Source organism: Daphnia magna, linkage group LG5 (assembly GCF_020631705.1).
Source record: "Daphnia magna isolate NIES linkage group LG5, ASM2063170v1.1, whole genome shotgun sequence".
NCBI classification, from domain to species: domain Eukaryota; kingdom Metazoa; phylum Arthropoda; class Branchiopoda; order Diplostraca; family Daphniidae; genus Daphnia; species Daphnia magna.
In genome coordinates this window covers 1,395,578-1,420,769 of record NC_059186.1, presented here as the reverse complement: position 1 = coordinate 1,420,769, position 25,192 = coordinate 1,395,578, and the positions used below count along the sequence as shown (strand labels likewise).

The 25,192-nt window shown below is 43.6% G+C and overlaps 3 protein-coding genes, 11 non-coding genes and 2 pseudogenes across 14 annotated transcripts; 1 reads left to right on the top strand and 15 right to left on the bottom strand.

Moving 5' to 3' along the window:
• Nucleotides 1-346: 346 nt before the first annotated feature.
• On the bottom strand, nt 347-539 carry LOC123472790. The gene has a single exon (XR_006647270.1). It is a non-coding gene; the product is annotated as a U2 spliceosomal RNA (small nuclear RNA).
• A 78-nt stretch (nt 540-617) lies between these two features.
• On the bottom strand, nt 618-4,398 carry LOC116922626. Its single transcript, XM_032929004.2, has one exon. It carries the CDS (start codon nt 4,344-4,346, stop codon nt 618-620), a length of 3,729 nt encoding a protein of 1,242 aa, XP_032784895.2. The 5' UTR covers nt 4,347-4,398.
• A 470-nt stretch (nt 4,399-4,868) lies between these two features.
• On the bottom strand, nt 4,869-5,048 carry LOC123472791 (annotated as a pseudogene).
• A 630-nt stretch (nt 5,049-5,678) lies between these two features.
• Nucleotides 5,679-7,185, top strand: LOC123472207. Its single transcript, XM_045173448.1, has 4 exons — nt 5,679-5,952; nt 6,014-6,099; nt 6,183-6,266; nt 6,322-7,185. Exons 3-4 carry the CDS (start codon nt 6,216-6,218, stop codon nt 7,033-7,035), a joined length of 765 nt encoding a protein of 254 aa, XP_045029383.1. The 5' UTR covers nt 5,679-5,952; nt 6,014-6,099; nt 6,183-6,215; the 3' UTR covers nt 7,036-7,185.
• A 6,095-nt stretch (nt 7,186-13,280) lies between these two features.
• LOC123472851 lies at nt 13,281-13,503 on the bottom strand. Its single transcript, XR_006647315.1, has one exon. It is a non-coding gene; the product is annotated as a small nucleolar RNA U3 (small nucleolar RNA).
• A 1,229-nt stretch (nt 13,504-14,732) lies between these two features.
• Nucleotides 14,733-14,855, bottom strand: LOC123472932. Its single transcript, XR_006647393.1, has one exon. It is a non-coding gene; the product is annotated as a U5 spliceosomal RNA (small nuclear RNA).
• A 485-nt stretch (nt 14,856-15,340) lies between these two features.
• Nucleotides 15,341-15,482, bottom strand: LOC123472889. The gene has a single exon (XR_006647352.1). It is a non-coding gene; the product is annotated as a U4 spliceosomal RNA (small nuclear RNA).
• A 391-nt stretch (nt 15,483-15,873) lies between these two features.
• Nucleotides 15,874-15,962, bottom strand: Trnah-gug. Its single transcript is given in 2 exon segments — nt 15,874-15,908; nt 15,926-15,962. It is a non-coding gene; the product is annotated as a tRNA-His (tRNA).
• Nucleotides 15,963-16,072: 110 nt separating this feature from the next.
• LOC123472802 lies at nt 16,073-16,191 on the bottom strand. The gene has a single exon (XR_006647273.1). It is a non-coding gene; the product is annotated as a 5S ribosomal RNA (ribosomal RNA).
• Nucleotides 16,192-16,465: 274 nt separating this feature from the next.
• LOC123472713 lies at nt 16,466-16,629 on the bottom strand. The gene has a single exon (XR_006647194.1). It is a non-coding gene; the product is annotated as a U1 spliceosomal RNA (small nuclear RNA).
• Nucleotides 16,630-17,256: 627 nt separating this feature from the next.
• LOC123472787 lies at nt 17,257-17,449 on the bottom strand. The gene has a single exon (XR_006647267.1). It is a non-coding gene; the product is annotated as a U2 spliceosomal RNA (small nuclear RNA).
• A 78-nt stretch (nt 17,450-17,527) lies between these two features.
• Nucleotides 17,528-20,983, bottom strand: LOC123472385. Its single transcript, XM_045173797.1, has 2 exons — nt 20,875-20,983; nt 17,528-20,475 (listed from the first exon to the last, which is right to left on the bottom strand). The coding sequence occupies exons 1-2, from the start codon at nt 20,981-20,983 to the stop codon at nt 17,528-17,530; spliced, it is 3,057 nt and encodes a 1,018-aa protein (XP_045029732.1).
• An 808-nt stretch (nt 20,984-21,791) lies between these two features.
• LOC123472801 lies at nt 21,792-21,954 on the bottom strand (annotated as a pseudogene).
• Nucleotides 21,955-22,613: 659 nt separating this feature from the next.
• On the bottom strand, nt 22,614-22,836 carry LOC123472850. Its single transcript, XR_006647314.1, has one exon. It is a non-coding gene; the product is annotated as a small nucleolar RNA U3 (small nucleolar RNA).
• A 1,230-nt stretch (nt 22,837-24,066) lies between these two features.
• On the bottom strand, nt 24,067-24,189 carry LOC123472931. The gene has a single exon (XR_006647392.1). It is a non-coding gene; the product is annotated as a U5 spliceosomal RNA (small nuclear RNA).
• A 485-nt stretch (nt 24,190-24,674) lies between these two features.
• Nucleotides 24,675-24,816, bottom strand: LOC123472887. Its single transcript, XR_006647350.1, has one exon. It is a non-coding gene; the product is annotated as a U4 spliceosomal RNA (small nuclear RNA).
• Between the last annotated feature and the right edge of the window lie 376 nt (nt 24,817-25,192).

Here is a 25,192-nt window from a genome sequence, read left to right as displayed (position 1 = left end):
ACTGATCTAAAAAACAATATTCATAAGAGACATGTCTGCATTTCAGATTGCCGTTCACTCAATTAAACTCGAACCCATTTGAATGGTTAGCTCTAAAAAAAAACTCGTTCCCTTTGAGGGACACAACTTGTTGGGCTGCAATTATTTAACCATGTTCCATACCTAGTGAAAGCTGTCGAAAGATACATTTTCAGCAGCCAAATGACTTCCGATGGAATAGTGATAGGTTGAGGATAAGAAAGTATGTTGATATAGTGTATATGTCATTTTTTCCACCTCATAATGATGCGAGAAACATAAAGAAGAGCACTCAGAAATTGATTTAATTCAGAAAAACATCCCTTTTAAGGGGTGAGCCGAGCCCGGAGGTGCTGCAATACCGGGTCAACCCGTGGCAGGATCAATGCAAGCATTGATTTCCCACCGAATTCAAAAATCAGTTTAATATTCTGGGGTTCATTTGAACCCGTATCAGATATTAAGCTGATAAGAACAGATTTTATGCTTTGTATTTTCCAATGGACTGGGAATAAAGCTGTATACAATTATGTTTTTACATTAATAAGTAAAGGGAAAAAGTTCGCGAGACGACGTGTCAACGCTACGTTAAAAAACCCTTAAAGAGAATGTTGCAGAAGACTGTTGTCTTCTGTTTCTTCATCTTCTTCGGGCGGTGGATCACTTCCTTCTGTTTGATAGGCCAAGTGCTTTGCTATTATTCTGGTCGTTCCTTGTATGGCCAAGAGTTTCATCTTCCTCTTCAGGTTGTTCCATCGTCTTCCAGGAATGCTGAGGGCTAGAGATATGGCGTCGTTGCTCGGAAGCCAGGACCCGAGAGAGCCAACGACTAGAGGGAGTACAGATCCAAGGTCTTTGTACTTCTCTATCTTCTTATTCCTTGCCCTCTCTAACCCTTCTGCACTGCTGAGTGGCACCGTCACGTCAATAATGATAGCTGGGTTCGTCGATGTTACAACGATGTCAGGTCGCATTCCGGTGGAGTCAATTGCCCGATTGACGGAAACGGAGTGGCCGAGCGCCTCCGCTTCTGTCACCATTAGATCTAAGATAGAATTATGTCTATTAATGGATAGAGCTGAATTGACTTGGCAACAGAAGACGACATGGTCTGTTGTTTCCAATTTGCCACAACCAAGACGACATGTCTTGTTTGTGGACTTAGATCCTGGACACCCTCTAACTGGGAGTCTTCCGAGTCTGGCTTGGTGAAGGTAGTGCCATTCTTGAAATGTTAGAGGTGTTCTGCAGGAGATGAGTGCTGCTGTGTCCTTCGCCATGTCGAGTGCAAGCCCCGTTGCAACCTTCCCTTGTTGCTCTGACAGTAGCCTTGAAGTCCATCTTCCTCTCAGGGCGGTTCGGAGTCCTCTGACTGCTTTCAGGGAAATGCAAGAGATGTCATCGGCGATGATTTTGGAGTACTGTTCGCCGGATACATCAATCTTGATCCTCTTCAAGTGGCCAGCTGCCCTCCTCGAACGCGTCCAGAGGTTCATGGATGCTCCTCCATGTCTTATGGCACCAAGACCTTTGTCCATTGACCCTGCCAAGTATTCGTTAATTGGTATGGGGAATGGTACTTCTCTCTTTCCGTATCCTAGTCGTATTGTCTCCTCTAGTTTCGCCATAGCCACTTCGCTAACGGTCTTGTCCTCGCTGTCCAGGAGTTGCATCGCTCTAGCTATGGTCCAGATATCAGCCTCCTCGGTCAAAGGAAGCATTCCAAGCCCCCCAACTCTTCTGTCTGCGTAGAAGAAAGCCGTGTCAGACGAGATAGGGACGTTGGCAACTCTGCGTAGAAAATCTCTGCATGCGACATCAAGGTCGTAGAGAGCCCCCTTTTCCACCCTTCCTGACGCCAGATGATGAGACAGCGATGGTAGAAGACAACTCCTGTATACTTCTAACTTCTGCCAGGGAGCTAAACCAGAATCTGCTACTTTAATTAAGTTTTGAGCTAAAAAGGTGGTTGGACGAAAGGTCAGGCGAGCTCCTAGAGGTGTTCCTAGGTAGTCCTCTTGATCGTTTTCTGCCAGGGGTCTGATTTCGGCGTCTCCGATTTTCAGCGAGTTGTCTGTAACAGATTTTCCGTTAATAAGTGTTAGGGACGTGCACTTACCTGGATTGAACTTCAAGCCTAGCGAGGTTGCCGTGTCCTCTATGGCATTGAGAGTTCTTTGCGTTTCTCGGATTGACGATCCTACAATGGCAATATCGTCCGCATATGCTGTAGTTGAGACCCTAGCTTGAAATGCTGAGAATCCGGTGTTATTTGATTTTGCTGTCCGTATGATGGGTTCAGCTGCCAGGTTGAATACTACGCTGCTTAATGGGTCGCCTTGTCGAACACCGGCCGTTGGATGAATCTGCACGGAATCTCGCCCAACAGCAAAATCCATGACGTTGTATGAGTAGATGTCGCTTAGGATGCGACGAAGCTCAGCTGGTATTGGTAGACTCAGAAATAGACAATTTAAAATCGGGTGAGGAATAGATCCAAAAGCATTGGAGAGGTCCAACCAGGCAATCACCATCTCCCTCTTGGACTGTTTCGCCTGTTCGATAACAGTGTGAAGGAGATGTGTGTGTTCCTGGATGCCTCGAACACCTGGTAGAAACCCTTTCTGCTCTGAAGAAATCCATCCTAGCTTCGTCGCAGTTGACATTATTCTTGCGGACAAAATTCCTGAGAAGATCTTGTACATTGTCGGAAGAAGGGATATTGGCCGAAAGTTCCCATAATCTGAGGAGTCACCTTTCTTGTAAATCGGAACGGTCCTCGAGGTCTTCCAGCAAGCTGGAATCCCATAAGTCCATACCGCGCGGTAGATGGAAGCTAGGAGATGACCGCTTGTGTCCAGTGCACGAAGGTGCCGATATTCCAAGCCGTCTCGTCCAGGCGCGGTGTTGCAAGCTTTACCGAGTCTATGCTTGATTTCTTCTGGACTTGGAGGTGAGGAAAGAATTCTGAGCTCTTCAGATGTTGGGTTCTTCCATTCACATCTGTTGAAATGGGCTCTCGCGCAGTCAATCTGGTTAGTTGATGGTGGTGTTTGGGAGTAGGTTGATTCGAGGAAAGCAGCAGCCGAATCCTTGGTTCCCGTGTAGCCAATGGATTCCTCTTCTAATATTTTCCTTACGGCTCTGCGAGGATAGAGTGAGTAGAGGCGTTGAAGTTTGCCTTTTTTCTTTGCTGCCTTTCTTCCTGAACGCCTTATTTTTTGTTGTTGTCGATTTTGGTTGCGATGGCTTCTTGTCCTCTCTGTTGATGTTGTGGGTCTTCTTGATGCGGAGATTGTGTCTTCCGGTTTCGTTGAAAGCCTAAGCCACTCAACTGTGCATTCACTGAGGAGGGAATCAAGACCCTGCAAGGAGGTGCACAATTCTATCCTTGAAGCCCACAACCCCCTAAACTCGTCTTCTGTTCCCGCTACGTCGACGGTAGATACTGAGTTCACAAATTGGCTAGGAGATGATAAAGGGGAGGAAAAGGAAGTGTTTCGACTTGAACTAGAAGTGGAAGCTGGAGAACTAAGGGGTGTTTGGTTCGGATTGGGTGTTGGAATACGCAATGGTGAAGGGGACTGGAGATTGTGCTCTAGGTTAAGGATGATTGGTGGTGATATCTGGTGGGAAGTCATAGAACTTTGTGTAGTTGACGGGGTGGAACTACTGGAAATTAAGGAATTTCTGATGGATGGAAGAGAGAGGGTGGGTGAATGCGGTAAATTTGTTGAGAGGAAAGGGTTGGTAGAAGATGTGGATGAGTTAGGCGTGGTTTGTTGTGGGATTTTATGTACTTTATAGTGCTCTCTCATGGCATGCCCTTCCAGTTTGACGTTGCACGCTCTGCATTTCCATTTCCTTTTAGTGGACAAACCGTGTTCGCGCGCTATATGGTGTTCAATAGACTGCGCTGCAACTGTGCCTTGTGCCGTTGTATACCAACGGCACAGTGGACATCTGCAGTTTCCACAAGGATAGGGAAGGATGAGATCCTCTCCTGCAATTTCTGATTGCTGTATGGGAATACTTTCATGGCCAGTGCTGTCATCACTAGGTGCTTCGTCGCACACAGCATGGTGTCTTTTGGCTCTGATACGTTCTTCAGAAATATGATTGCACAATTGGCAATAATATTTTGTAACAACGATCAAGCCATGTTTTAATTTTAAATGATCTACTGCATTTTTAACATGAGTCTTAGAACCATATCTACCACTTGGACAAAGAGAGCACTTTAGAGTAGAAGGGACGGGGAAGGGAAGCTTAAGGATCCCATCTACGCAGTTATAGAAAAACAACTCGGTTATCGACTCCGTCATCATGAGCGTAACATTGTTGATTTCTTAACAGATTTTAGCAAGGGAATAGCGAAAGAGGGATAAAGGTTAGTCCAGACAGTCAAGTGTCTGGTTTTCTGAAGGTTAAGGTAAAGTCAGACAGTCAAATATCTTGTTTTTGGGGTAGGTTACTGAAGGTCAGTGGTAAAGGTGGGTGTGAGTTTAGCCTAATTTAAGGAAAGGGCAATTTAGACAGCTAAACTGATTTTAAATTTAAAAATGTTCAAAGTTTAAAAAAAAAACAATTTCAAGATATGAATCTATGTTTACAATTACTAGCAAAAGATTTTACAGTTTAAAATACAGCCAATTTGTGAACTTGTTAGTATGTGGGCCTAACCGTGACGCACGTGTGGGGAATATGAAAAACGAGATGGGAATTGACGGCCGGATTGAATACCGGAAGACCGACGTCACAATTAACGCCGCGTAGTTTACGCCAAAAACACCTTCTCGCCAGCTGCCGACGTAAGCGATTACCCAGCTGTCAAGGACTGAGAGACGAGGAAATGTTAGTGAGGAAGTGAGCCAAGATTGCCCGAACAGATTTCAGGCAATCAGCAGCATCACTTGGTCGAAAAATCTATCAGTCTATGATACCCGGGGTCCTATCGAACCCGTATCAGATATTAAGCTGATAAGAACAGATACTACACTTTGATCTTAGCCAAAAGGCCGAGAAGCGATGGCTACACTTTGATCTTAGCCAAAAGGCCGAGAAGCGATAACTGAAACTCAAGTTACTGGGTGTTATATGCCATACGGATCTCGAAAATATGGCTGATGAACAAAATGAGCAAACCACTATCGAAAAACGAAGAAAGTCACCAGGAAACCAGGCTGTTGCTAGAACCCTGCCTGGCACTGTTCGAAGCCAATACAACTCATTAGTTTTTATCTTCTCTTTTGATACAAATAGATTATTAGGCTAAAAGGTTCAAATATTATATAATATGTGAAGCTGGTGATTGCAATGCACTCTCCATTTGAGTCAATCAACTCCACCTAGTAGCAAACTCTGCACACTATGAACTATCAATGCAGCAGGAATGCATCAGAAAACATGTTGGATAGAATCCTGGAATACGTAACGCAGCTGTTTTTGCAGCAACGAAGTTAATGTTACGCTGAGAAAACAACGAACAACAGGAAGAAATGTTACGTGAAGACATTAGCGAACGTCACATGTTTGAAATACTACGCCTGCCAATGTGCGAAATTCTTATTAAAGGGCACAGGATTCGATCAATGAAATCTACACATGGAAACGTTAGCTACTTTGATATCGATAACACGAAACGCTAAAGAGACTGTTGCGGATCACGACCCGCCACCTGACGGACAATTAACTAGGTCGGGCCGACTAGTTCGCAAGCCCACTATTTTTGATTTATAGTATGTGTAAGGCCGCCAGGGGTGCTGTGTTCAGCGTCTTCTTGGTGGCCGATCTCGGTTAATGTTCTTTCTTCGCAATTGTTCAACAAGGTAGAGCAGACGCTATAATAAGTTGTGTCAGAGTCTGAATAAAAGCTAGAGAATCAGCAACAATTTACCTGAGTCAAGTGTCTTCAAATCAGTAATTACTTATCAGGTATTATCAGTAAGAGTAATTATTGTCAATGGTCCTTCGAAACTAACTAGTTTTTAAACAGAATTCTGTACAACTCGATTAAGTAACACTGCTAATAGGTCAAGCCACGCTACAGTCGTGTCAAAGAAAGAGTGTTGAGCACCTTGCGTAAGCATTAGTTTTAATATACTTGATAATTTACACTTATTTAAGTATTGTCGTCCTAACTATCACTCCCTTTTTGAAAGAAGTTAGTCTAAAAGCTGAATTCAGCCACTCCAGGGATGTACCCGAGAAGAACTCCAATTAGTCATGAAGTATCTCAGCGTATCAATGTAATCTAAGTTACAAGATAGTTCTAAGTTAGTGTGTTAATCCTTCTGCAAACAGTATCTCAACAGAATCAGAAGACTTGGGGCATATCATGCTCGCATCAAATTTGGTGAATTTGGCCCAAGTCTCACCGAACCTGTAGAACCTGAATACAGGCCATTGCCCCACGGTGTAACAATTGATGCAAAACTAGGTGCCTACGAAGAAGGTTTCTATAGCATTGCAATCAAGTATCTTCCCCGTGACGAAGCTGTTGCCATCACCAACATCAGAGTGAATGCTGACTATAGAAGATACCTAAACTTCCTGAGAGGATTACCGACTCGTGAGCCAACGCCAAGAGAACAAATTCATCCAGAGATTCCCTTGCCAGCTGTGCTCCAGCACCCAACACCACGTGAACCAGACTACGGAAGCACTCCGATTGCAAGGTTTTACGGGTACCAAGGACCTAGAAGCCATCCGAGGTCGCGTGGTCAATCTACCGTTGCAGAGCAGTCAACATCTCTAGCAACCAGGAACGTGGTCGTTCGCAGCCTTCTCGAAAACGAAAGAAGAAGAGAGGCTGAGGTTATTGAACAAGAAGTCGGTGCAGAAGAAACTGAAGACATCACTGAAGTGGAGACCAATTTTTCGATCAGAACAAACGATTCTGAGACTATCATTCAAGAAGAAAGTGAAGTAGAGGAGACAGTGAAAGGAGAGAGTGAAGAAAGCGGTTCGACCACATCTGAGGAATTCATCTTGTCCATCAACGAACGAGAATTTTGAAAAACCTCAGCGAATTCGCTCAAGAAGAGGCTTCATTTTTTGTTTTAAGTTCCCTTCGTATTATGTTAAACTAAGATCTTAGCCATCTAGTGGTAACAAACAAATTTTTTGTAACTCGACGAATACGTCAATAGACTGGTTTTCAACAAGCATATTTTCTTGTTGCTTTCTCAGAATTTAAAATACTGCCTTGAACAACTTTAATTTCCTTTTCCTCAAGATCGATTCTCAAATTCGTAGATTACTGAAATCAGTGTAATTCCAAACAATGGCGACCGCAAACAAAAAGCAACAGGCGCAGACTTTAACGCTCTTAACAATAGAGACATTGGAAAGGGAATTACACAAGAATTTGAAAAGTTATGATGAAGCTTGCAGAGACAATTTGTTGGAAGCAGCAGAAACAGCTTACGAACTAGCTGATGACAGAGCGCTAAGGCTTCTTAAGCATTATAGAGATGTCATACCCCAACTAGACGCCGAGATGCAAGCAAGATATGTCGACAAACACGAAGAGTTTGTAGACCGTCATCATACAATGGTTATCGATTGGAAAAGAAGAAGGCCAACTGCACCTTCGGAAAGAGAACCCTCTGAACATTCGGAAAATTCGGATGAAGAGGAGACAACTCCGACAACAACAGGAAACGTTGCGCAAGCAACAGGTGTACAAGCAACCAATACAGTTGCACTGCAACAACAGCAAAACTTCATGAGCATTGCTCATCTGCTACCAAGAATTGAATTAGCCAAATTTGAAGGGGATTCAAACAAATGGAGAGATTGGTGGGCGATTTTTCGAACACTTATACACGAAAATCCATCACTACAACCCATCGAAAAATTCAGCAGATTGAAGATGCACATGAGCGAAGACGCTGCTGGTGCAATTTCATACCTGGACTTAACAGAAGAAAATTACACCAAGGCAATCGACATTTTAAATGGGAAATACAACAGGCCGAGATCGGCAAGAGCAGACCACTACATCGCAATTACGGAATTGCCTAGGGTAGATCGAGTAGAAGACTACAAGGCAATGAGGAAGTTGCACGACAGAGCAATGGGTCACGCCTTGAATCTTGGCGACTTAGAAAAGAATTCTGCACAAAATGAAGCAATTTCAGAGATAATTACAAGAAAACTACCTCTTGAATTAGTTTCAAGATGGCATGGGGAAACAAGAAGATCCCGTAAAACGTTAAAAGATCTCTTTACCTTCATCGACAGTGTAGCAGAAGATTGGGAATATGCGTTCTCGACTGAAAAGAACGAGAAGAAAAAACCTAAGCAAGAGGCTACTGAAAAAGCAAATCGAGTTACATTTGCATCCACACCAACGGCAGCGGAATTAGCAGTGACAGGAACTGCAACAATACATCCGAAAGATCGAAAAGAGAAGACCTCAACAACAATCAAAAGACCATGTTTGTTCTGCAAAGACAAACACCCCACGTACAAATGCGAAGTCGCAATAGAGAAGAAACTAGAGCAAGTTCGGAAGGAGAAAAGGTGTTGGAGGTGCCTCGGACAGAGTCACCAAGTGAGAGCCTGTTGGAAGACAAGCAATTGCGCCAAATGTGGCAAGGGTCACCATACAGCCATCTGTAATCAGACAGTTCGGGCGAAAACAGTGACAGCTACGGTAGCAGCGTCCCCAATGTTAAAGGGAGCAGATGACGCTCCACTCTCAATAGAAGCACGCCTATTCGGTGGTGTGTACGTCCAAACAGCAACTGTTATAGTGGAAGGGCCAAACGGTTGGCACAAAGCTATAGCGTACATTGATCAAGGATCAAATGCAACACTGATCCGAAGCGAACTCGCTCAAACTCTAGGACTTCAGGAAGTGGGAAAAATCAAATTGAAACTTCAGGCAGTGGGTCACCTACACCCAGAAAAGGAACGAAGTGTAAGAAAGTTACGACTACGCGGGATAATTCCGGATGCCGAATCAATTGATTTAGAGGCGATTGAGCAACCCGAAATAGGAAAGGTTGCTGGATCGACAAAGACCGAATTCGTCAGTGAACTCTGGAACCAAGGTTACAAGTTGGCTGATGATAGAATTTTGAGCGGGACAGCAGGACCTTGCCAAATAGACATTTTGATTGGAGCCAATCAAGTCTGGAAGGTACTAGGCTCAAAACAGATCGTTTCGAAGACTGGAATTAGAGCCATCGAAAGCAAATTGGGTTGGTTACTACTTGGGCAGGATGAGACAGTTGCGATTTCCACCACTACGGCGATCGGCTTCCTCCTAAAGGCAAAAGAAGGAACACCACAATACCCAATGCAAGGCCCGAATTCGAACAGAAACGATGAAATTGATTTTGCGAAGTGGTGGAAATTAGAAAGTCTAGATCCACTAGAAAATGTGCCACTTTCGGATCGCTGGAAATCTTATACAGACTCCATCAAACAAGACGAAGATGGACATTATGTCGCACCGCTCCCATGGAACGGGAACAAAAAATACCTCAGCAAGAATGACGCCATGGCAGAAGGTCAGGCAAGAGCGCTGATGAAAAGGATGGAGAAGGATAACGAGATGAAGACTTCATACGAAGCTGAGTTCAGAAAACTGAAAGAACTTAGATTCATCTCTAAAGCAGACACCAATTTTAAGGGTATCTACACGATTCTACCCCATCACCCAGTTGTCCGTAAAGACAAAATCACCAGCAAAGTGAGACCTGTTTTCAATGGTTCTGCGAAGCCGAAAACAGGATTCAGCGCCAACGACTGTCTCGAAGAAGGACCCAATCTGAATCCTGACATTCTTGATGTTATCCTGACGTTTAGGCTAAATCCAATTGCCTGGACAGCTGATATCCGACAAGCATTTTTAATGGTAAAATTGCTAAACGAGGACGCGGAAGCGTTAAGGTTCCTTTTAGAAGACGAAAACGTCCCAGGAACGCTGCAGACCTACAAATGGAATAGACTACCATTTGGGCTAACATGTAGCCCGGCAGTGCTCAGGACCGTCCTAAAGAAACACCTCGAGTCATACAAAGGCGAACTAGCAGTAAGCAGTCGCCAAATGTTACGGCATCTATATGTAGACGACTACTTGTCAAATGCGCCTACATTAGAAGCAGCAAAGACCGTAATCGGTACGGTACTCAAACTTTTTTCAGAGGCAAAGATGGAATTGAGAAAATGGGTAACAAACGACCCGCAGCTGCGAGAATATCTACAACAGAGCAATTTGACAGACGACTCATCCAATTCGTACTCGTGTCTTAATTTAGACCCACAAAAGGTACTAGGAGTGAGGTGGAATACCAGCACAGATTGCTTCTATTTCAAGTCTGACGTAATCGTAGATGCAGCCGCAAAAGTAAAAGTGCTAACAAAAAGATCGTTTGCTAAAATCTCGTCCAAGCTTTTCGACCCCCTTGGATTCATTGGACCCATAACACTACAGTTCAAGCTACTCTTCCAGGAATTGTGGCAAGAAAAAATCGGATGGGATGACAATGTGAATTCACAAACGGAGAGTCGATTCAGAGCTATAGTGGAAGATTTGAAAGGTATAGACAGAATCCAAATACCTCGCATGATCTCAACAGCACCGACAGATGTAATTCAAGAATTACATGTATTCTGCGACGCTTCAACAAAAGCGTACGGAGCTGTAGCATACGCCAAGTCAAGAAATCCTGGATTCATCCGACTTGTTTGCTGTAAAACTAGGGCAGCACCACTCCCGAAAAACGAAGTTTCACTACCAAGGCTAGAACTGCTTAGCGCCGAACTCGGCAGTGTCTTAGCTGAACGAATCGTAAACGCAATTGACAAAGTGAAGTGGGAAGTGACACTATGGACTGACTCTATGGCAGCGTTAGGTTGGATCAAAGGAGATCCAGGGCGATGGAAACTATTCGTACGGAATAGAGTAGAGACAATTCAGAAGAGATTCAAACCAGAACACTGGAAACACTGTCCTGGAAGAGACAACCCAGCGGATTTCGCATCTCGAAGTTGCTCCGTCAAGAAGTTGACAGAGGCTTTTTCCTGGTGGGGAGGTCCCTCCTGGCTGAAACAAGAATCGTCTGAATGGCCTCAGCAAGACAACCCAACTTCGGATGACCTACAATTAATGGAAGTCGAAACGAAATCCAAACAGAGAATGCAAATTCTAGCAGTTTTCAACATGCCAGATTGGTTGGATTCACTGGTTTTGAGAGTAAGCAGTTATCTGCGATTACTGAGAACAATAGCCTGGATGTACAGACTCATGAAGAAGTTACCGCCCGGTAAGGCAATAGAAACAGTCGGAGTAGCAGAAATTCATTGCCTCTCTGTCTGCGAAATCAGCACCGCCGAGAACTTCATTCTAAGGACTATTCAACAGAAAGCGTTCCCAGAAATTTATGGATCCCTTAAAGAAGGAAAATCCAACAAGAAACCGCTACGCGATCTCGACACATTACGACCAATTTGGGACGAAAAACAACAACTGATACGAGTGACAGGTAGAGTAGGTCCAGCCTTAAGAGACCTACTTATTGAACCGCCGATACTTCTCCCTGCAAATGAGAGAATAGTCGACTTGCTGATCCACCATCATCATGTCAAACGGAAACACACCGGTGTTCAATCAACATTAACCTATCTCCGTAATCGGTTCTGGATTATTCGTGCTCGACAACGCATCAAGAGTGTCATCAAGCATTGTGGAAAATGCCAACGAGCTCAATCGCACCCTTTCGACGAAGAAGCCGCTTCCATGCCTTTGGATCGTACCAAGAAGGCACAGCCATTCGAAATCATTGGAATTGATTATTTCGGGCCGATGTACGTTTTGGAAGAGGTCCTTTTGATTGAGAAAGACAAGGAAGGGAACGATGTCGAGAAAACTCGGGTTGGTGAAAAAAAGGTGCACGCGTGTTTATTCACTTGTGCCGTCACAAGAGCTGTACATCTTGAGCTCGTGACAGACCTTACCACGAAAACGTTTATGCTCGCTCTACGCAGAATGATGTCCAGAAGAGAAGATTGTAAGACAATCTATAGCGATAACGCATCAACATTCACATGCGCCGCTAAACTTGTAACAGAAGACCCTACTTTAGCAAATTGGCTATCAAGTAAGGGAATTGAGTGGAAATTCTCTCCGAGCTTGGCACCCTGGTGGGGCGGGTTTTGGGAGAGAATGGTGCGTTCGGTAAAGGAGCCGTTACGCAAGGTATTAGGGAAAATGAAGGTGAGCTACGATCAACTTCACACCATCCTGGTGGAAATTGAAGCAATCGTGAACTCACGACCTCTCACATATGTTTCCGGAGACGCACAAGCGTATGAAGTGCTATCTCCACAAAGGCTTTTGACTGGAAGACAGCCTGGCGCCACGACGGAGACTTCCGAGCTGACCACAATGAGCCGCAACGAGCTGATCGACTTAGATAAGCAACGTAGCGAACACGCTCTAACTTGGTGGAGGCTATGGCAAGAATCTTACTTGTCCGACTTAAAAAGATTCCATTGTCGCAAGGGAAAGGGTACTAGAATCCCCCGCGTTGGCGAAATCGTCCTGCTAAAGGAGCCAAATATCAAGCGTGTTTCGTGGCCTACGGCCATTATAACGGAATTGATTCCCGGCTATGACGGCAAGATAAGAGCTGTAAGGTTACGTCTTCGTTCAGAAAAGGAAACAACACGAGGTCTCCAGACCATTTATCCATTGGAAATTCAACATGACGTGGATCCGCCCGTCAATGTTTCCGTAGACGGATCTAGAGAAGCCGAGGCTGGCCAAGAAGAAGGAGGTGCATCCGCGCCTAAGAAGAAACCCCCCCGCAAGAAGAAAAAGGAATCGCCGAGGAGGACTCGCGATTCCGGTGGGGAGGATGTTGCGGATCACGACCCGCCACCTGACGGACAATTAACTAGGTCGGGCCGACTAGTTCGCAAGCCCACTATTTTTGATTTATAGTATGTGTAAGGCCGCCAGGGGTGCTGTGTTCAGCGTCTTCTTGGTGGCCGATCTCGGTTAATGTTCTTTCTTCGCAATTGTTCAACAAGGTAGAGCAGACGCTATAATAAGTTGTGTCAGAGTCTGAATAAAAGCTAGAGAATCAGCAACAATTTACCTGAGTCAAGTGTCTTCAAATCAGTAATTACTTATCAGGTATTATCAGTAAGAGTAATTATTGTCAGAGACGAGGCATTTGGGTTTAACGTTTTACGTATATCAGAGGAATCAATAAGTTCATTTTTCTATGCTTTGCTAAATTACCGCTCTGAAAACGCCGGTTTCCTTCCAGTGTGCCACAAGGGAACACCGAAAACGGTCCTCAATGGCGACGACCAGATACCACGCAAGTGGCTACGATCGCAACCTGTTTCACTCTCAGAAGCCAGCGTCATTACTCGTCATCGCGGGTTGATTGGAGAAATGTTTCTGGTGGGAAACAAGTCAAGATATACTACAGAAATGATCCTGTGAAGTATGATCTTAAAGTTGAAATAAACTTGCAAGAGAATAAATCGATTATGCAAAATGAAACAACATTAATTAATCTATTCGTAAAATAACGTGGTTTTTATTGTTAACGAGTTCTTCCTAGAAGTGAATTATGTGGAAAAGTGCTACACAACGACACGGCGCGTTTTGTTCATTCAATACAAACAGCTGAAATGGCGAAACAATGACGGTATTTAGAGCACGGCGGAAATTAAAAGCAGTTTGTTGAGGGTCACTCGCCAATTTCTTATATCGCGCTTCATCCTAGAAATACAATCGGTCGTCAGACATTAATACTTCAGCTGGATGTGTCGCACGCATCTGTAATCCTGCTTCTGGGAGGCTTGCTAGTGTGGATGACTTGAGACGAGGATTCCTACTTCGTGACCGTGCATGTTGATCAGGCGTCCGCACTAAGTTCGGCATCAACATGGACCCATTGAAGGAATTTAATGGGTGCAGGTTAGCTAAGGAGGAGCAAAACGGGCCAGGAAGGAAACTAAGCAGCCAAAAGTTCCCGTGTCGAGCAGTAGTAGGATCGCGCCCGTGAATGTACGCGACATGAATTAGCCTCGACGAAACAGTCAAACCTCTTTCTTTTTATTTCTATTAAGGAAAGTATGAGTTTCAATGGGTTTGTTTCTACTTCAAAAGTGAAATACTGCCACAACAATAAGCTCCACCCTAAATCTCTGAATCTGAAATATTGCAATTGGGTAAAAGAGTGAAAGCTCAAGTGATTGGCATGATTGCATCTGAATATCAACCCGCTCCGTTAAGCTCAATAACGATTCACTGTTATTGCCACAGCCCAAAGCTAATACTGAATAATAATCTGAATACCTAAATGTTGAATTGCAATTGAAGTTTCTATGCGGCCATCGGGCGCTTCGCGCCCTCGGCCGCGTTTTCAACTTGTGCGTATGGAACAGTGGTGTTTGCATACAATTTTAATGATTTGGAAAAGCATGAAATGGAGGGACCTGAATACTTATATGTTGAACTGCATCTAAAGTTTGCGGCCATCGGGCGCTTCGCGCCCTCGGCCGCGTTTTCAACCAACTTCAACGGATCGCTAAGATGGCGGTGTAATTTACCTTTTCTTGATAAACATGAAATGGAGGAATCTTAGTATTCTTTTATTCTCCAATTACATTGAAAATATTTTGCTTTCATCCCTCTACTGACTTATTAACGAGAATTTATTTATTTATCTTTGAGGTGCCCAGTCTAAAGACCAGGCGTTCGAAAAATAAGTCATATAGACTCATCAGTGCTCCTAACCACGGAAATCTTTAGTAAAAGGCGAAAGATTTATCCGAGTATTGATTAGAAACCAGAGTGATTAACAACTGAAATCAGTTGGTCTTTCTTCATTTCCCAACTTCATACCACTTTGGTAAAGTCACGGCAATAAACAGACATATTCAACCGTAATGCGACGACTATTTTCTGTTAGATTTGAAACAGTCACTAAAAAACTTCATGCTGTATAAAGCTCATGTAAAAATAGTTTCCTCTTTTGATTTTCAACTGAGTTAACTTAAGCTGATTGAAACATAAACGAAGTCTAAGGCAAACGGGGTGGGTAAGCTGAATTGGGAAAGGAGACGAAACGTATTTGTTCTGCAAGTCCTTTAGTTTTTTTTCTTTGGGGTGGGGGGGATCCATCCGCTAAGTTGAACAAACACGATTCTATAGACAGAAATTCAGGTTTCCCAACCTTTGATATATGTGGGATTGATTAACCAATCGCTTACTAAAGGTTGATCAAACAGGCAACCCTAAACAATAACCGAACACAGTGTTAACGTTCTTTAAGAGAATCTGCTCCTGCTGGAGCTGTCAAAAATTGCCGACAACAAAGAATGTTTCACTTCATCGTGGCGGGGTATTGGTTAAAGTTTTCAACTAGCAATAATCACACCTCGGGAGACCCTCATTGGTTATGATATTGCCACTGCGCAAAGCTAAATTTCCCATGAGAGAGCCCTACTACTTGAACCTTTTTCTTGTCGATTCCGCACGGACGTTGACACCAAAAGCATCAGGCAAGGTACTGCTTTTCGATTAAACTAATCATTTTGCTGCTTTCCTTTTTACACTCACATACCTATAAAGAATATAGTTCATTTTACGAATATTTCACATATTGCCATACAACACCGTTGAGTAGTAAAATTCATGCAAATTACGATGCATTTCACCAGCTCAAGTGAACGCACAGGAATTGTTTCAGTTTACAGGTCAATTTTGCTGAACCCATTCCCGTTTACTTAACCATAAAATCAGTAAAAACCTACAACAACTGAACGAAAATTACGCAGTTGCTATCTCATTGTGCTTTTCCACTAGCTTTGAAATGCCGTGACCAGGATTCGAACCTGGGTTACTACGGTTTTACGCTATCAGACCCCACAACGTAGGGTCCTAACCACTAGACGATCACGGCCAAATTGAAACGTTTCAATACACGTTAACGTTTCCACACAATCAAATTGTGGATAATAAATATATGGTGTTGGTTATGTTAAAATCTGACTAAAGTGAAAAAAGAAACGATGCCAACAGCATCCCGTATTCCCAAGCGGTCACCCATCCAAGTACTAACGGGACCCGACGTAGCTTAACTTCCGGGAGCTGACGAGACCGGGTGAGTTCTACGTGGTATGGCCGTTGACAGTATTGAATGTAAAATTTACAACGCATATGTCCGAATCGTTGTTGGCGTACATCAATCATCACAAAGTATCCGCCTTTTTAACGTTTAGGCATCATAAGTGACTTTCTTATCGGGCTTGACCAATGCATTCTTTGCGCTTCCCTTAATGGTTTGCATATTTAAATAGAGAATAACCCCTTTAATGCGGTGGTTTTGATCGCACAGTGACTCCTTTACCAAGTGAAAAGTATCCGTTCAAGTCTGCTTCACTTAGTATTATAGATTCTGCTGCTCAGGGGACGGCGCGAACGCAGTCCCCCACTACCAAAAATTGTACTCCCGAGTTAATCACATTTGGATTAATCGCAAGGGTCAGCCCATCCTTAGTGCAATGGAAAGGCCTCACCCTGAAGGAACCACCTTAGTGATCATGGTTGCCTCTGAGCCAGGTAAGTATGACTTTTGTAAATACTTGGCGATTTCTCATAGTTTTTTGGTAGACAAACAATAACGACGAAGTACACTAAATCATAGAGCTCAACAAAGAACTATCGCACGTGGAATTACGTATAAAACTGAAAAATGGGATTGAGCATAGTTGATCCTATACAGCTCTTATTTAAAAAATGGAAAACCTACAGCCATTTCTGGGTTAGAAGAGAAATGCTCCCATTTGGGAAAACTTCTTCCTCCCAAATGGAGACGTCGAATTGCGCTGTTTTTTCGTCTTTACTGCTCAACTGATCTAAAAAACAATATTCATAAGAGACATGTCTGCATTTCAGATTGCCGTTCACTCAATTAAACTCGAACCCATTTGAATGGTTAGCTCTAAAAAAAACTCGTTCCCTTTGAGGGACACAACTTGTTGGGCTGCAATTATTTAACCATGTTCCATACCTAGTGAAAGCTGTCGAAAGATACATTTTCAGCAGCCAAATGACTTCCGATGGAATAGTGATAGGTTGAGGATAAGAAAGTATGTTGATATAGTGTATATGTCATTTTTTCCACCTCATAATGATGCGAGAAACATAAAGAAGAGCACTCAGAAATTGATTTAATTCAGAAAAACATCCCTTTTAAGGGGTGAGCCGAGCCCGGAGGTACTGCAATACCGGGTCAACCCGTGGCAGGATCAATGCAAGCATTGATTTCCCACCGAATTCAAAAATCAGTTTAATATTCTGGGGTTCATTTGAACCCGTATCAGATATTAAGCTGATAAGAACAGATTTTATGCTTTGTATTTTCCAATGGACTGGGAATAAAGCTGTATACAATTATGTTTTTACATTAATATGTAAAGGGAAAAAGTTCGCGAGACGACGTGTCAACGCTACGTTAAAAAACCCTTAAAGAGAATGTTGCAGAAGACTGTTGTCTTCTGTTTCTTCATCTTCTTCGGGCGGTGGATCGCTTCCTTCTGTTTGATAGGCCAAGTGCTTTGCTATTATTCTGGTCGTTCCTTGTATGGCCAAGATTTTCATCTTCCTCTTCAGATTGTTCCATCGTCTTCCAGGAATGCTGAGGGCTAGAGATATGGCGTCGTTGCTCGGAAGCCAGGACCCGAGAGAACCAACGACTAGAGGAAGTACAGATCCTAGGTCTTTGTACTTCTCTATCTTCTTATTCCTTGCCCTCTCTAACCCTTCTGCACTGCTGAGTGGCACCGTCACGTCGATAATGATAGCTGGGTTCGTCGATGTTACGACGATGTCAGGTCGCATTCCGGTGGAGTCAATTGCCCGATTGACGGAAACGGAGTGGCCGAGCGCCTCCGCTTCTGTCACCATAAGATCTAAGATAGAATTATGTCTATTAATGGATAGAGCAGAATTGACTTGGCAACAGCAGACGACATGGTCTGTTGTTTCCAATTTGCCACAACCAAGACGACATGTCTTGTTTGTGGACTTAGATCCTGGACACCCTCTAACTGGAAGTCTTCCGAGTCTGGCTCGGTGGAGGTAGTGCCATTCTTGAAATGTTAGAGGTGTTCTGCAGGAGATGAGTGCTGCTGTGTCCTTCGCCATGTCGAGTGCAAGCCCCGTTGCAACCTTCCCTTGTTGCTCTGACAGTAGCCTTGAGGTCCATCTTCCTCTCAGGGCGGTTCGGAGTCCTCTGACTGCTTTCAGGGAAATGCAAGAGATGTCATCGGCGATGATTTTGGAGTACTGTTCGCCGGATACATCAATCTTGATCCTCTTCAAGTGGCCAGCTGCCCTCCTCGAACGCGTCCAGAGGTTCATGGATGCTCCTCCATGTCTTATGGCACCAAGTCCTTTGTCCATTGACCCTGCCAAGTATTCGTTAATTGGTATGGGGAATGGTACTTCTCTCTTTCCGTATCCTAGTCGTATTGTCTCCTCTAGTTGCGCCATAGCCACTTCGCTAACGGACTTGTCCTCGCTGTCTAGGAGTTGCATCGCTCTAGCTATGGTCCAGATATCAGCCTCCTCGGTCAAAGGAAGCATTCCAAGCCCCCCAACTCTTCTGTCTGCGTAGAAGAAAGCCGTGTTAGACGAGATAGGGACGTTGGCAACTCTGCGTAGAAAATCTCTGCATGCGACATCCAGGTCGTAGAGAGCACCCTTTTCCACCCTTCCTGACGCCAGATGATGAGACAGCGATGGTAGAAGACAACTCCTGTATACTTCTAACTTCTGCCAGGGAGCTAAACCAGAATCTGCTACTTTAATTAAGTTTTGAGCTAAAGAGGTGGTTGGACGAAAGGTCAGGCGAGCTCCTAGAGGTGTTCCTAGGTAGTCCTCTTGATCGTCTTCTGCCAGGGGTCTGATTTCGGCGTCTCCGATTTTCAGCGAGTTGTCTGTAACAGATTTTCCGTTAATAAGTGTTAAGGACGTGCACTTACCTGGATTGAACTTCAAGCCTAGCGAGGTTGCCGTGTCCTCTACGGCATTGAGAGTTCTTTGCGTTTCTCGGATTGACGATCCTACAATGGCAATATCGTCCGCATATGCTGTAGTTGAGACCCTAGCTTGAAACGCTGAGAATCCGGTGTTATTTGATTTTGCCGTCCGTATGATGGGTTCAGCTGCCAGGTTGAATACCACGCTGCTTAATGGGTCGCCTTGTCGAACACCAGCCGTTGGATGAATCTGCACGGAATCTTGCCCAACAACAAACTCCATGATGTTGTTTGAGTAGATATCGCTTAGGATGCGACGAAGCTCAGCTGGTATTGGTAGACTCTGAAATAGACAATTTAAAATTGGGTGAGGAATGGATCCAAAAGCATTGGAGAGGTCCAACCAGGCAATCACCATCTCCCTCTTGGACTGTTTCGCCTGTTCGATAACAGTGTGAAGGAGATGTGTGTGTTCCTGGATGCCTCGAACGCCTGGTAGAAACCCTTTTTGCTCTGACGAAATCCATCCTAGCTTCGTCGCAGTTGACATTATTCTTGAGGACAAAATTCCTGAGAAGATCTTGTACATTGTCGGAAGAAGGGATATTGGCCGAAAGTTCCCATAATCTGAGGAGTCACCTTTCTTGTATATCGGAACGGTTCTCGAGGTCTTCCAGCAAGCTGGAATCCCATAAGTCCATACCGCGCGGTAGATGGAAGCTAGGAGATGACCGCTTGTGTCCAGTGCACGAAGGTGACGATATTCTAAGCCGTCTTGTCCAGGCGCGGTGTTGCAAGCTTTACCGAGTCTATGCTTGATTTCTTCTGGACTTGGAGGTGAGGAAAGAATTCTGAGCTCTTCAGATGTTGGGTTCTTCCATTCACATCTGTCGAAATGGGCTCTCGCGCAGTCAACCTGGTTAGTTGATGGTGGTGTTTGGGAGTAGGTTGATTCGAGGAAAGCAGCAGCCAAATCCTTGGTTCCCGTGTAGCCAATGGATTCCTCTTCTAATATTTTCCTTACGGCTCTGCGAGGATAGAGTGAGTAGAGGCGTTGAAGTTTGCCTTTTTCCTCTGCTGCCTTTCTTCCTGAACGCCTTATTTTTTGTTGTTGTCGATTTTGGTTGCGATGGCTTCTTGTCCTCTCTGTTGGTGTTGTTTGTCTTCTTGGTGCGGAGATTGTGTCTTCCGGTTTCGTTGAAAGCCTAAGCCACTCAACTGTGCATTCACGGAGGAGGGAATCAAGACCCTGCAGGGAGGTGCACGATTCTATCCTTGAAGCCCACAACCCCCTAAACTCGTCTTCTGTTCCCGCTACGTCGACGGTAGATACTGAGTTCACAAGTTGGCTAGGAGATGATAAGGGGGAGGAAAAGGAAGTGTTTCGACTCGAACTAGAAGTGGAAGCCGGAGAACTAAGGGGTGTTTTGGCTCGGATTAGGTGTTGGAATACGCAATGGTGAAGGGGACTGGAGATTAGGCTCTAGGTTAAGGATGATTGGTGGTGATATCTGGTGGGAAGCAATAGAACTTTGTGTAGTTGACGGGGTTGAACTACTGGAGATTAAGGAATTTCTTATGGTTGCAAGAGAGAGGGTGGGTGAATGTGGTAAGTTTGTTGAGAGCAAAGGGTTGGTAGAGGATATTGATGAATTAGGCGTGGTTTGTTGTGGGATTCTATGTACTTTATAGTGCTCTCTCATGGCATGCCCTTCTAGTATGACGTTGCACGCTCTGCATTTCCATTTCCTTTTAGTGGACAAACCGTGTTCGCGCGCTATATGGTGTTCAATAGACTGCGCTGCAACTGTGCCTTGTGCCGTTGTATACCAACGGCACAGTGGACATCTGCAGTTTCCACAAGGATAGGGAAGGATGAGATCCTCTCCTGCAATTTCTGATTGCTGTATGGGAATGCTTTCATGGCCAGTGCTGTCATCACTAGGTGCTTCGTCGCACACAGCATGGTGTCTTTTGGCTCTGATACGTTCTTCAGAAATTTGATTGCACAATTGGCAATAATATTTTGTAACAACGATCAAGCCATGTTTTAATTTTAAATGATCTACTGCATTTTTAACGTGAGTCTTAGAACCATATCTACCGCTTGGACAGAGAGAGCACTTTAGAGTAGGAGGGACGGGGAAGGGAAGCTTAAGGATCCCATCTACGCAGTTATAGAAAAACAACTCGGTTATCGACTCCGTCATCATGATCGTAACATTGTTGATTTCTTAACAGATTTTAGCAAGGTAATAGCGAAAGAGGGATAAAGGTTAGGCCAGACAGTCAAATGTCTGGTTTTCTGAAGGTTAAGGTAAAGTCAGACAGTCAAATATCTTGTTTTTGGGGTAGGTTACTGGAGGTCAGTGGTAAAGGTGGGTGTGAATTTAGCCTAATTTAAGGAAAGGGCAATTTAGACAGATAAAATGATTTTAAATTTTAAAATTTTCAAAGTTAAAAAAAAATTTCAGGAAATGAATTTATGTTTACAATTTCTAGCAATAGATTTTACAGTTTACTCTACAGCCAATTTGTGAACTTGTTAGTATGTGGGCCTAACCGTGACGCACGTGTGGGGAATATGAAAAACGAGATGGGAATTGACGGCCGGATTGAATACCGGAAGACCGACGTCACAATTAACGCCGCGTAGTTTACGCCAAAAACACCTTCTCGCCAGCTGCCGACGTAAGCGATTACCCAGCTGTCAAGGATTGAGAGACGAGGAAATGTTAGTGAGGAAGTGAGCCAAGATTGCCCGAACAGATTTCAGGCAATCAGCAGCACCACTTGGTCAAAAAATCTATCAGTCTATGATACCCGGGGTCCTATCGAACCCGTATCAGATATAAAGGTGATAAGAACTAATACTACACTTTGATCTTAGCCAAAAGGCCGAGAAGCGATAACTGAAACTCAAGTTACTGGGTGTTATATGCCATACGGATCTCGAAAATATGGCTGATGAACAAAATGAGCAAACCACTATCGAAAAACGAAGAAAGTCACCAGGAAACCAGGCTGTTGCTAGAACCCTGCCTGGCACTGTTCGAAGGCCAATACAACTCATTAGTTTTTATCTTCTCTTTTGATACAAATAGATTATTAGGCTAAAAGGTTCAAATATTATATTATATGTGAAGCTGGTGATTGCAATGCACTCTCCATTTGAGTCAATCAACTCCACCTAGTAGCAAACTCTGCACACTATGAACTATCAATGCAGCAGGAATGCATCAGAAAACATGTTGGATAGAATCCTGGAATACGTAACGCAGCTGTTTTTGCAGCAACCAAGTTAATGTTACGCTGAGAAAACAACGAACAACAGGAAGAAATGTTACGTGAAGACATTAGCGAACGTCACATGTTTGAAATACTACGCCTGCCAATGTGCGAAATTCTTATTAAAGGGCACAGGATTCGATCAATGAAATCTACACATGGAAACGTTAGCTACTTTGATATCGATAACACGAAACGCTAAAGAGACGAGGCATTTGGGTTTAACGTTTTACGTATATCAGAGGAATCAATAAGTTCATTTTTCTATGCTTTGCTAAATTACCGCTCTGAAAACGCCGGTTTCCTTCCAGTGTGCCACAAGGGAACACCGAAAACGGTCCTCAATGGCGACGACCAGATACCACGCAAGTGGCTACGATCGCAACCTGTTTCACTCTCAGAAGCCAGCGTCATTACTCGTCATCGCGGGTTGATTGGAGAAATGTTTCTGGTGGGAAACAAGTCAAGATATACTACAGAAATGATCCTGTGAAGTATGATCTTAAAGTTGAAATAAACTTGCAAGAGAATAAATCGATTATGCAAAATGAAACAACATTAATTAATCTATTCGTAAAATAACGTGGTTTTTATTGTTAACGAGTTCTTCCTAGAAGTGAATTATGTGGAAAAGTGCTACACAACGACACGGCGCGTTTTGTTCATTCAATACAAACAGCTGAAATGGCGAAACAATGACGGTATTTAGAGCACGGCGGAAATTAAAAGCAGTTTGTTGAGGGTCACTCGCCAATTTCTTATATCGCGCTTCATCCTAGAAATACAATCGGTCGTCAGACATTAATACTTCAGCTGGATGTGTCGCACGCATCTGTAATCCTGCTTCTGGGAGGCTTGCTAGTGTGGATGACTTGAGACGAGGATTCCTACTTCGTGACCGTGCATGTTGATCAGGCGTCCGCACTAAGTTCGGCATCAACATGGACCCATTGAAGGAATTTAATGGGTGCAGGTTAGCTAAGGAGGAGCAAAACGGGCCAGGAAGGAAACTAAGCAGCCAAAAGTTCCCGTGTCGAGCAGTAGTAGGATCGCGCCCGTGAATGTACGCGACATGAATTAGCCTCGACGAAACAGTCAAACCTCTTTCTTTTTTATTTCTATTAAGGAAAGTATGAGTTTCAATGGGTTTGTTTCTACTTCAAAAGTGAAATACTGCCACAACAATAAGCTCCACCCTAAATCTCTGAATCTGAAATATTGCAATTGGGTAAAAGAGTGAAAGCTCAAGTGATTGGCATGATTGCATCTGAATATCAACCCGCTCCGTTAAGCTCAATAACGATTCACTGTTATTGCCACAGCCCAAAGCTAATACTGAATAATAATCTGAATACCTAAATGTTGAATTGCAATTGAAGTTTCTATGCGGCCATCGGGCGCTTCGCGCCCTCGGCCGCGTTTTCAACTTGTGCGTATGGAACAGTGGTGTTTGCATACAATTTTAATGATTTGGAAAAGCATGAAATGGAGGGACCTGAATACTTATATGTTGAACTGCATCTAAAGTTTGCGGCCATCGGGCGCTTCGCGCCCTCGGCCGCGTTTTCAACCAACTTCAACGGATCGCTAAGATGGCGGTGTAATTTACCTTTTCTTGATAAACATGAAATGGAGGAATCTTAGTATTCTTTTATTCTCCAATTACATTGAAAATATTTTGCTTTCATCCCTCTACTGACTTATTAACGAGAATTTATTTATTTATCTTTGAGGTGCCCAGTCTAAAGACCAGGCGTTCGAAAAATAAGTCATATAGACTCATCAGTGCTCCTAACCACGGAAATCTTTAGTAAAAGGCGAAAGATTTATCCGAGTATTGATTAGAAACCAGAGTGATTAACAACTGAAATCAGTTGGTCTTTCTTCATTTCCCAACTTCATACCACTTTGGTAAAGTCACGGCAATAAACAGACATATTATAACCGTAATGCGACGACTATTTTCTGTTAGATTTGAAACAGTCACTAAAAAACTTCATGCTGTATAAAGCTCATGTAAAAATAGTTTCCTCTTTTGATTTTCAACTGAGTTAACTTAAGCTGATTGAAACATAAACGAAGTCTAAGGCAAACGGGGTGGGTAAGCTGAATTGGGAAAGGAGACGAAACGTATTTGTTCTGCAAGTCCTTTAGTTTTTTTCTTTGGGGTGGGGGGGATCCATCCGCTAAGTTGAACAAACACGATTCTATAGACAGAAATTCAGGTTTCCCAACCTTTGATATATGTGGGATTGATTAACCAATCGCTTACTAAAGGTTGATCAAACAGGCAACCCTAAACAATAACCGAACACAGTGTTAACGTTCTTTAAGAGAATCTGCTCCTGCTGGAGCTGTCAAAAATTGCCGACAACAAAGAATGTTTCACTTCATCGTGGCGGGGTATTGGTTAAAGTTTTCAACTAGCAATAATCACACCTCGGGAGACCCTCATTGGTTATGATATTGCCACTGCGCAAAGCTAAATTTCCCATGAGAGAGCCCTACTACTTGAACCTTTTTCTTGTCGATTCCGCACGGACGTTGACACCAAAAGCATCAGGCAAGGTACTGCTTTTCGATTAAACTAATCATTTTGCTGCTTTCCTTTTTACACTCACATACCTATAAAGAATATAGTTCATTTTACGAATATTTCACATATTGCCATACAACACCGTTGAGTAGTAAAATTCATGCAAATTACGATGCATTTCACCAGCTCAAGTGAACGCACAGGAATTGTTTCAGTTTACAGGTCAATTTTGCTGAACCCATTCCCGTTTACTTAACCATAAAATCAGTAAAAACCTACAACAACTGAACGAAAATTACGCAGTTGCTATCTCATTGTGCTTTT